Source organism: Limulus polyphemus, unplaced genomic scaffold (assembly GCF_000517525.1).
Source record: "Limulus polyphemus unplaced genomic scaffold, Limulus_polyphemus-2.1.2 Scaffold127, whole genome shotgun sequence".
Taxonomy (NCBI): domain Eukaryota; kingdom Metazoa; phylum Arthropoda; class Merostomata; order Xiphosura; family Limulidae; genus Limulus; species Limulus polyphemus.
In genome coordinates this window covers 527,620-539,572 of record NW_013665737.1, presented here as the reverse complement: position 1 = coordinate 539,572, position 11,953 = coordinate 527,620, and the positions used below count along the sequence as shown (strand labels likewise).

Genomic DNA, 11,953 nt, shown 5'->3' with positions numbered 1-11,953 from the left:
TTTAAGTTTAATTTAGTTAACTTATTTAAATTTAATTAATTATAACTTACTACTTTATTTACGTTATAGTATTATTATTACTATATATATATATATATATATATATATATATATATATATATATATATATATACACACATTGTCACCAATGAAGTCTATTTCTATACAGTGATAACATGAAAATAGTTTCCATTAAATAAATCTTGCATTTGTAATTTTTTTGTATGATGAAAACCTAATGTTCTACTATTTAGATTTGTACTACAATAGCGTATTTGCGTTTTGCTGCTTCATTGACCTCACCAAGACCTTATTAGTTGACTTACTATTGAAATCATGTTGCACTAAATGAATGGTGTGTGTGTGTTTTTTAAAAAAACATTTTCAATTTGTAATTTTCTTCTCGAAAATTTGGAAGTTTTGGTAACCCTTTTTAAAAATAAAAAGTTCGAAAAAATATATTTTGTAGCCCAACCAAATAAATTTTAGAAGTAGAATTTGATATACGTGTTCTAGTATTTCCCATTTTAAAATGATTTATTGGATTGGTAATAAATAAATGTGATTTTTTTTTTAAATGTATTCTTGTTTCCCTTGTCACTAATGCACACTGTAATCGGCCATGCTACTGAATATACACAATAAAAGAACAAAACGAAGCAATACAACTGTATTCTTTATTATCTTTGTTCTGTTTTATGGTAACATTTTGAACAAGATTGTGCATGTTTTACGAGATGATTAACGCCTTTAATCTTTATTAGTGTGTTTGATTTTTTAGGCTTCAAAAGTATGTTATTAGTGGAGTATTGAAGTAATATTTCGGGAGCACAAATTATCCAATGTTTTTAGCTTATCTGTTTAGATGTACAGATAGTTGTTAACATTTATTTCACTTCATTTGGCAGTAAAACGAGACAATTTTTCGAGTTCATTTTTCTCCTAAAATGGTTTTTTCAGATTATCAAACTGATGACATCAAACATTATTCGTGCTGAAGTATATCTGTATAATTATGTCCAGACATAACAACCATGAGGTGAAAACAGATTTGCGATATTCTTCTGGAAGTTGAACGTAATGGCTAAGGCAGCTGCCTGGTTAATATAGTAGTGTGGTCAAATTCCGCCCGAGCTGGTGTTCATTTCTTTGTAAAAATCCTAAATAACCTCATTGAGTGTGCCACCCTTTAAAATGTTAATAGTTCAACCATCCAAGATCGGCACTACTAATAACAACAAAAGACATTTCGTAAACGGATTGTGGGTATTACAAGCCAATTGCCATAATCCAAAGAGGACTGCTAACTTGTAAAACTTTGGCGTTCGAGAAAAGGTGGTTAGCTAAAGAATACGTTCGGTTAGCAGAATAGTGTGTTCGAATTTCGATAGCTTCCATGGCGGATGTGCTCACCTTTAAAATATCTGTTTTCAGATACACACCAGCACTCAACAAAGTTCCTATGAAAGAAACGTTTTTATATCATGAAACAGTTTAAGCCAACAGCAGAAGTTATTTTTTCAGTTATGTATTTTTATTTGAAATATAGATATTTTTATTTCTCGGTTTAGATTTCTGAGAAATAGGTGAAAAGAGTAAAGTCATTTTCAGCTATGTAACTTGACATTTTTGATGAATTGGTGGGTTAGTGTTTTTTTTTTTTTTAACACTTTCAGTTATCATTTAATAAACCACGCGAGGTTTGACATGGTAAAATATAGGACAAATAATTAGAAAGTACAACTATATTGTATATTACCATTTTTTATTGTCATGGTGATGTTCTAGTTATTTCTTATTCAAAGTAAGCAAACACGTAAATTGTTAGTTCATTATGATATTGCATGGCTATAACATACATAAACACTAAATAAACACAACTTTTGGGCTACTCTTTACCAACAAATAGGAGAATTAACCCACAGGTTATAACGCACCCATGGCTTCTATGTTCGGTGACAGGATTTTATCTTTTGTCGCACAGATTACGAGTTGAGTGCATTAACTACTAGGCCTTTTTTGTACACGAAGAAGAAAGGTCGGACATTTGTAACATCTTGTGCCTTTATTATCAATTACTATTCCTTCTGGTGAAAGGAAGAAAAATGATTTGAAACTTAAACTTCTGAATCAACCTAGTGTGTTATGATATTCTTTTACTCTTGTGTCCTTTATCAGAGTTTTCGAACCAACAATTGAAAGAAATAAACCACCTAGAATTATAGAAAGTGCATGTACTGTCGACGTGTATTTTTAAGTGAGACATAAGACTATATTTCCTTTAACTTGAAAGATAAGATTTTTAATTAAACGATCCATTATGATTTACTAATAATCTCGGTACTCGGTGTGATCCGGGGCACTTTTGGGTAAACATTGTAAGGAACCTGTTGACCTTTATCAACGGATACGGTAAGATCTTGGGAAAGGTAAAAATCTTACTTTATGCGTTCATGTGATATATTTAGGTTCAAAATTGGCGAAAACATTGTTAACGGAAAGGTACTGAACTGATGAATTAATGTAATTTAGCACTCGCTACCAGACCAATATAAGTCGTATTACTTTCAGAGTATGGCATAACTTTACTATCTAGGCTTTTTAAATCACACCTGAATTTAGATTCCTTGATATATCGAACCAATAAGTTTGCGTCAATTCGTATTTTATTTCAGCATACTGTTTTGTGGTTTTAATGAATAATTATATTTAAGTTTAACGTATAATTAACTATGTGGAATTTATAATATATATATATGAGAATGTATATTTAACCATGCTTTTACGTAATAGGTAATAAATGCATTTAATTGTGTAAACTTACATTTAATCAAAAACTATTCGTAGCTATCGAAACGTGAAATATTTTTTTTTCAGAATAGAAGACTATGATATGTAAATTATAACAATGCACTAAATCAGCATTGGTCTTCAATTTCGTTAGTCTTGGTGTTTTTTTAACAAAGCGTTAACAGTTTCAGACTAAAAAAAAAGTCATTTGAAATCCTTAGCGTTCATTTTTATCGAATAAATTGACATGATTCGTGTTCGAGTATACAAATAATTCGAGTGATTTTCTTGAAGTCACCCGGTGGGACTTACAATTCTAAAATCCATGGTTCGGTTCCTCGCGGTGGACACAGTAGATAGCCCAATGTGGCTTTGCGATAAAACAAATCCTCTTTTTAAAGTAAAATGCATACATATATTTGCATTTTTAATGATTAATTCAGATTTTGTTTAAAACAGCAATTATCTAAATAAGACCTTGATTAGTATAAACTGATTCACTTAAAGTGTCTTTTGACTTATTGTTGAAACACTTACGACTTTATATATACGAAATGATTTATTCAATTTTGGATTATGACTGGAATCTTTCGGAGTACAAGTTAAACTACTCAGACTTTTATCTTAAATATAAAAGATTTACTCAGAAGACATTTGAAACATGGTGTAATCGCCCCATTTCAAGCTTTATAATGTGGATTTACTCCAAAGAGGTAAAGATAATATTCTGGACTCTAATATTCTACGGGGAAAAAATCTAGAGGGGCTCCACAAACTTGATTTAGAAATAGCAAAAATATATACTTGAGAAGTATATTTAACTTAATGTTAACACACTAGTCATACATAGTTCACACGATCAGTAATTTTGAAAAAACAGTTCTTCACGAGATGGGAGATAATGACTTCAACAGAAATATTGTTAAGTAGAATTAACATGTTAATGCAAGAGTAATAGACAAATAATTATTTATCGATTGTGCTGACAGGGCATTAATCTATCTTTTACGTGCTTTTCTAAGAAGCACATAGGGATTTTTGTCGGTGGGCCAGTCCACGCCTGGTGGAAAGATTGGTTTACTTGGTTAATTTTTTGAAGTATAAATGCTTTACTCCGTTAACACGTTGTAATATTATAGAATATTTAACTCAAACATAAAAATAACTTCATTCATTTAAAATTTTGCATCTATTAGGAGGTTGAGTTTAAAATGTAGCTCACTGAAAAACTGTTAGCATTTCATATTTGGAAATGAGAGGTATCTTTTAAATGATACAATACCGATACACTTAAACGGTGTCAATATTATTACGTAATTAATAAACTACCTTCCATAAATTGCTGTTTGAAGTAATTATATTTTCTAACGATTGTCATAAAATTAAATTTTTGGGACAATTTTCACATTTTCCGTAAGATGGCAACAGAAAATTCCTCAAAAATATATATGAGAGAGTAGGGTTTTTTCCGCGGTATTTTTTATGCCATTTTATTGCGCTCACAAATTATACTTGAGTAAGTTCAGTAAAGTAGCTATTAATGAATATATATATTTACGTGTTTTTATATCGTAAAAACATGCACGTTTGTACTGAATTTGAAGATACGCACCGTGAGAAGGTGTTTACTCAACGTTGGAATTCACTTGGACTGATAAATGTACTGTGCGTGTGCTTAAACCTTTTCTTTCTGTGCGGCTTTTACTAAATCATTAATCCAAAACATTTTGTCTATAAAATTTTAACCAAGTTATTAATTTTGAACATCTTTTATGAGTGTGTTTGTGACTAAATCATTTTTTTTCTACTTACAAAACTCAAATCTGGGGGCAGATTCCCAGCACACCAACCCCATTGTGTGGCTTTGTGCTAAAACAAAAACTACTCTTAATTTATAGTTTTGATTAAATCGTTAATTTTCCTTTTTTTTTGTTGTTTATGTGGTTCAGCTGAAATGAATATCCAAAACCCTTTCAAATGTGGAGTTCATTAAGTTCCAGATCGTCACTTTACAACTGTGTTTGACAGAATCACGAACGCCAGATCCCTACCTTTATGACCAATTTACAATTGGATAATATACTTTTGTTATTTTTTCTGAACCAGTTACTCCAAAACCGTTCCTTTATATTTCTGTTTGACTAAAATATTAATTCCTAATTTTTATTGGGTCATTTTTTATTTCTAAAAACATCCTGTGATTTTTGTTTTCGACTAAATCACTAATTCTATGTGTTGTTTTGACGAAAATATAAAATTAAAAACCTTTTATTCACACATTGTTCACTACACCGTTCCTTTATATGGGATTTTTTACGCGAATATTAATTCTAAGAACCGTTTTATTTTATGTTGTTGTTTTTTCCAATGGAAAATATTTAAATAAAATGTTTACTTCTTTCACGCTATCGTTTCTGTGTTAGTTACACGTTTAAGGGATTTTGATTTGTTAGTTATAAAGTAACTTTTGCATTTTAAGTGTGTAAGATAATGTCTTCATCACGACCAGTATTCATACTTTTGACCCAAAAAATCAAATTTATCTATCCTAATCTTACGCTCTTTCACTACGATAACGTTTTTCCTAGTGTAGTTTCAAATTTGACTTAGTTTATTAATTTCCTATTGTTATGGCTTCTTTGTATTAATTATGGATGACTTTTTTATTTACTAACATAATCATGCAAATGTATGAGTGATTTACATTAACAATATAAGATCATATCCTTACTAGAGGGATAGCATACTTTTCAGCAGTTTTACATACGAAAGGTCTATAAGTTATAAGACAGTCAATTTAATATATATATTTAATGAAATACTTTTTAAACACTCAGGAACAAGTCTCTTCACTAATGTAATATTGCCTAATTAATTAGACATTTCAATAAAACGCCGTGACTCACTAGAAGTATCCTTTGCTAGTATTGGATCCCATAAGAATAATTCGAATCGAAAGTTGACTCAGATATTTATTTATATTTTTCTTCTATAAGATACATAAGGATAAGTTTACTGGAATAAGAGAGGTATCTGCTGAAGTACGACCCACACACTGGTAGGGATTTATTGTGTATTAAATGCAATCTCTATTCTATAAAAGTTCTTTACACATTAAAACTAACTGTTGTGTGAACTCTGTAAATACACATAAATACCCATACATATATATATATATATAATATCATGTGACATTAATGTAACAGATCTTAAATATTAATATTATTTAATGTTAAACTTAGTACTGATATTTCCATTTGTTGCACAACAAATAATTTAACAAACTTTATCACAGATAGATATATATAGCAAGACGACAAAAAGGCAAGAATGAGTGTGTACAAAGTCCAGGTAATTATGACAAAGTTTTGTGAAGTTCATCTGATTCTCGATCACGCAATCTAGAAAATTATTTTGATATATATAGATAGATTGTGATTAAATAACTTGGTGTGTGGTTTATTGGTTATATATTGAATGTGTTTAGCCTATCAAATGTGTTGATTAAAAACTATCCATCACTTACCGAATGTCTTTTTAGCCCAGTGCTTAATTTCTAGGAAAAAACAAAGGTGCCAGATCCCTGTTGGCTGGTGGGGAATTAAATTTTGAAAGATGACAAATTTAAACGTTACTGAGAATATCGTTTTGAATGAAACTGGAAGGAGTCAGTAAAGTATCAGTCGGCAGTGCAGTTGAGGCAGTATTATAATTTAGTATAGTACTTCCACCTTTAGAGTTATAAAGAAACCCAAACAGGTTCCAGATCTAAGATATGTAGAGATTTAAAAGTAATTAACTACTTTACTGATTAAGCCTAAGAATATTCGTAAATTACTTACTTTCTTGTTCATATTTGTAGCACATTTAGCCCCAACAAAATGTTATTTTGTTATCTTGTGAATAACGTAGTGTATCCGTTTGTTCTGACAAAAAAAGTGTATGTCAATTACAGGCCTTATTGAATATGAAATATTTATTGTTTCGATCAAATATTTGGAAGTGGTTAGACTAAAAAAAATTGAAAGCATTAACTCGTCGGATCACATATTGGGTGTGATTTATCTCGCATAGTGATGAAAGCACATATGCAATATGTGATCCAAAGAGTAAAAACGTCACATCCAATTTAGTGTCACAAAACTGTGAATGTGTTTACTCTTTACATCACGTATTGGGAATGAACGGATGTAGCCTACAGATCATATTGGATGTGACGTTTTTACTCTTTGGATCACGTATTGCATATGGTTAGTGTCACAAAACTGTGAATGTGTTTACTCTTTACATCACGTATTGGGAATGAGCGGATGTAGCCTACAGATCATATTGGACGTGACGTTTTTACTCTTTGGATCACGTATTGCATATGGTTAGTGTCCCCCAAAATAGTAAAATTATTTACTCTTTAGATTACATATTGGTTGTGTGTTTAGATCACCTATTGGGAATGTTTGGTCTTGCAACAACGTGAAAGTCTACATGTCACACCGGGTGTAAAGCATTTGAACTTTGAATCATGTGTTAATCTAATAATATACGAAAAAGGTATAATTTGATCGAAAATATTTATGTTTCATCTGTTGCTGTTTTTTTAAAGTGGTTATAGCTGTTTGAAAATTAAAGAAATGAGATAATTAAATAGATCATCTTTCTACAAAATATAGATATGACCATAAAACCACAGCAGTAATAAGATGTTTAAAAACAAAGATTAGGTTAGGTATAGTGTTTTCCTTACACTACTGCAGACTAGAATGAAAGCTAATTGATGTGCTAAGATATAACAATTGAATATTTATCTCCTGAATGATTCCGATTATGGCAGACCATGATCTTTTTAAGGTCACCCTGGATTGGGGTAGTGTGGTGGTGACCGTGTGAGGATAAATCTACGTGGGTGACCTTAATGATCTGTGGATTATCAGGTATGGCAGTTCTAATCATGTGTCGCCAGAACAAGGTTCTGGCATCTATTGTTGTCCTTTCGCTGTGCTACTGGGCCTGATTTAATTTTGATAGATGAGAGTTCTCGTCCCTACTATGTACGAATCGTCAAAGTAATACCTTGACACAGGAAACTATTGTGAAAATTGATTGTCCACTATTTTATCCGAATCTCAGGGACGGATTTTACGTGTATTTCAGTCACACACTTTATCGGTTGAAAAAGCCTGGTGAGAAAATGTAGAAACGAGGAACTCGCACGTTCTCTTACCAAGACGTTTTTTTTTTTCTGGCCGCTCAGAGCGACAGATTCGCTATTACAGTGGATTTAAATATTCTGAGGACTCTAATTTTGATATCGTTGAGCCACGATGCTATTGCAGACACTTCCAGACTACTAGGAGTGTGATTTGTCACAGGCCCGATATGAAGCGGTTCTATGTTCACAGCTTGGTGGATTATCGTTTGATTTTAAGAAGAGAATAATTCTGACACTCACTAATAGGTAATCGGTTATAATTGTACTTCTTACAAAACAAATTGTTAATTCCTAACTTACAGTATGTTATTATACAGAGTATATGTACCTACATATGATTTTATGAATTAAACGTTGATGGCACATGTATTTCGTGTGGATTGCACGTTGATGAACAGATACAACAAGTATAATGCAAGTTGATGGCACATGTATTTCGTGTGGATTGCACGTTGATGAACAGATACAACAAGTATAATGCAAGTTGATGGCACGTATATTTCGTATGGACAGAATTACTTCATTTGTGTGACACACTGATATTAAGATTACATTGTGTGATTTATACGTTGATGGAACGTGTATTTCAGGTGTATTTGTTCATGTTATGCGTTGTTTTCATGTATTTTAAGTTTGTGACACGTGTACTTTGTAGAGGGTAAACGTTGATAGTAGGGTTATTCACTTAGGGTTGTACGTTAATAATACAAGTACTTAATTTGGCTTCTACTAATGACTTACACATTTTGTGTTAATGAATGGATATTGATATGCGTCCTGTGAAATGCACATAATGACTTATGTATTTCGCGTAGAGAACATTTGTACTGTATATGGATTAAACGTTATAACGTATTGTGTATATATTTCACGTTGTCTTTTGTGCAGTTAGTCTGGATTTCTTAACAATAATAATATACACATTTCAAGTACATTATATTTTTGTGGCATGTCTATTAATTTTAGTTGTTCTGTTTCTGAAAAACAACAACAACTTTGTAATGAATAATCAGATAGATGATACTGCTGGTTAAGATCATATAGTAACAATAAACGTAAAATGTCACAAATCTGCCTCTTCAAGGAGAAGATGTTTGAGAAGTTTACCTATACCATAAAAACTGGAAAGTTCTCTAATCTGAATTATTTAAGCTTTTTTCTTAAATATGTGATGAAGTTTTCGTAACTTACAGTTTTATTTCTGCCTCTTATCAGGATTAAGTCAGAACCAGACACTACCGAGTTAGATAGTCTCGGTCACGTGACTCTCAAGAGAAACTGTCTCCAACTGAGAAATTATATCCATGAGACTAGCTGTGCTGGAATTACTACTACTACTACTACTACCCCTGGTCATGGTTGAGTTGGACATGTTTAACCCGTCCTCTTTCATCCCTTGTATGTGCTGGTCAAGATTCTTTATGCGACTGGAACTAAATGGGAACGTCCACTTTTCTTGTTTATTAAAACTGTTCTTGTTATTGGCAGACGAAATTATTATTTTATTAGAGTCTAATGGAGTTTGTATTTTCCTTTCGATATCCGCCAAAACTGGAGTTAACTTGAGCAAATCTGCTGCCACTGTGTCTACGTTAGCTTCGGTTACTGGAGAACTATGGTCTTTAGAAGTCTCCTCGTCAGGGTTTTGGGCAGAATCCATTTCTGATCCGTCTGCCTTCTTCCTACCCAACGCTTTAAAAATATCTTCGTTCTTAAATCTGCAAAAGGCAGAACGATTATTCAGAATAAGTCAGCGTATATTATCGTAATGTTCTACAAGCTATTGATCTTACGTGTTATGTATTATAGTTTCGTGATGGAACATTAAATAAACTTTTTGATAAGAAAACGATCTTACTCGATGACAGGAAAATCAAAGTTTGTAGATTATCAGTTTAGTTAGAAGATACGGTGCTAGTACTGAGGGTTACCGAACAACTTTTCAATCTGTGATTAGTGAAATAGAAACACTTTAGAAATGGATTTCTGAAATCAGCTAAAGTGGGTCTATTTGCGTATAGTTGTGTAAAGTATCAACATTAAGGTTTCCGTGCAAGAAAAAGACATTAAAATTAGAAAAGCGAACGTAAGACTTATTTACATTTACAGGAAATACAGATTTTTAAGGGCCAGATGTGTCAAGCAAACTTTTAAAAGAAGTAATTTTTTTGTTAAAAGAATGCGCGACAATATTAAAAAAAGTCAATGATTCAAAAACATTACGAAGAAGAAAAGCAATAATCTTTCAGTACACTTATATTCAATATGTTTGTTTTGAACAAGCAGCAGTAGTCTTTCTCTTGAAACACCTAAATTTAAAATGCAACTCAATAGTTCATAGTTAGAGCAGATTTGAGCTTTAGTTCAAAACTATGATTTATTTCACTGTAATGTTAATAAAGTAAAGTACTTAATAACTTACCCGTGATTTTCCTCTCTGCGGCAGCAGTAAGATAAACATCTAGTTTAGTGATAAATATACGTCTTCCAGAAGAGTTTAAAATCAAATCTAACTTTCAGTCAAGCAAGCTAAAGAATTGCATCACAGTTGCTAACATTTTGGCACAGTATATTACCTACAATTCGTAAAAAATAACTCGTTTATGGGAAGTTTCCTTATTTTACATTCAACAATAACTGTTCATAATTAAAGTATCTGCGAGTATTTAAAGAAAAAAAAAGGCTGAATAATAAGAGTTTAATTAGCACCATCCGTTCTATTTATAGATTACAAAAGTCTATATCGACGTGAGTTACTTTATAATGTGTCTAAATTTCAGCATTTAAATAAACACATTTTTGTGTGTCACAAATAAGCTTTGGTACATCCTGGTGATATTTTGAATATCCGTATAAAAGAATTTTGACATTTCTTGTTATACAATTAATGTTGCACCAAATACAAGTGGTCAAATTTTGAACGTAATACAAATGACAGAAGTTGGGGACAATTATTGAAAGAAAACGATATTATTTTAACCGTATAAAATTTAGTATAGTTTGGTGTAAGTAGAAAAAAAAATGTTCTAGATTTCTTTCTTTCTGTGATATATATATATATTCGATTATACTGAGCACGTGCTCGAATACTGATGGAGGTGAAGTGAATGTTGCCTGGACGAAATGTACATCTGTGTATTATATTATCCAAAAAAGTTTTTTTTTTTATCTTTCGATGATTAATATTGTTTTCCTTCTTTAAGATTGGTTAGTCCCGGCGTTTGACTCGCAATCTGAGGGTCGCGGGTTCGAATCCCCATTACACCAAATATGCTCGCTCTTTCAGCGTGGGGGCGTGATAATGTTTGCGGTCAATCCCACTATTCGTTGGTAAAAAGAGTAGCCCAAGTATAGTTGGCGGTGGGTGGTGATGACTAGCTGCCTTCCCTCTAGTCTTACGCTGCTAAATTAGGGACGGCTAGCGCAGATAGCCCTCGTGTAGCTTTGCGCGAAATTCAAAACAAACAATTTTTAAGATTGGTCAATTATCGCTCGTGGTGAGTTTTATGGTTGTACGTAAATGAGGTTTTAAAGTGTTCTTTCTGACAAGTGAAAATCTGTTTACTGGTTTCACGAATATAAAGTAATAACAATTTTAGCAAATCACGCTGAAAACGAACCTTAGTATTTGTGTATGCTATTTAAATTTGACTTAATTTATCCAGAAAAGAAGCAATCTGAACAGGCAAAAAAATACCTAATATTTCTTTAACTAATTTCAACTAAATGTTGCGCTATATAAAAAAATTAGCATGAGTAAGGGAAAGGTATATTATTTTACATATTAACGTAAATGTTTCACTCTCGAGACGTTTTTCCTTTCTTACGTATAGGCAGATAATTGGTCATAAACATGCCTAATAGTCTGATAAAAACCGAGTGAAAAAATAAGAGCATTGTTTGTTTTAATTAGTTTGTTTGTTTGTTTTTTGAATTTCGCGCAAAGCTACACGAGGG

The 11,953-nt window shown here is 31.8% G+C and overlaps 1 protein-coding gene across 1 annotated transcript in view; it reads right to left on the bottom strand.

Moving 5' to 3' along the window:
• Positions 1-7,031: 7,031 nt before the first annotated feature.
• LOC106473163 (retinal guanylyl cyclase 2-like) overlaps positions 7,032-11,953 on the bottom strand; it is an 87,340-nt gene continuing 82,418 nt past the window's right edge. Inside the window, exons 18-19 of the mRNA XM_022402711.1 lie at positions 10,419-10,433; positions 7,032-9,714 (exon numbers count right to left, since the gene is read on the bottom strand). Of these exons, the coding sequence (XP_022258419.1) occupies positions 9,240-9,714; positions 10,419-10,433 (490 nt within the window). The 3' untranslated portion in view covers positions 7,032-9,239. The remainder of the gene's footprint in view (positions 9,715-10,418; positions 10,434-11,953) is intronic.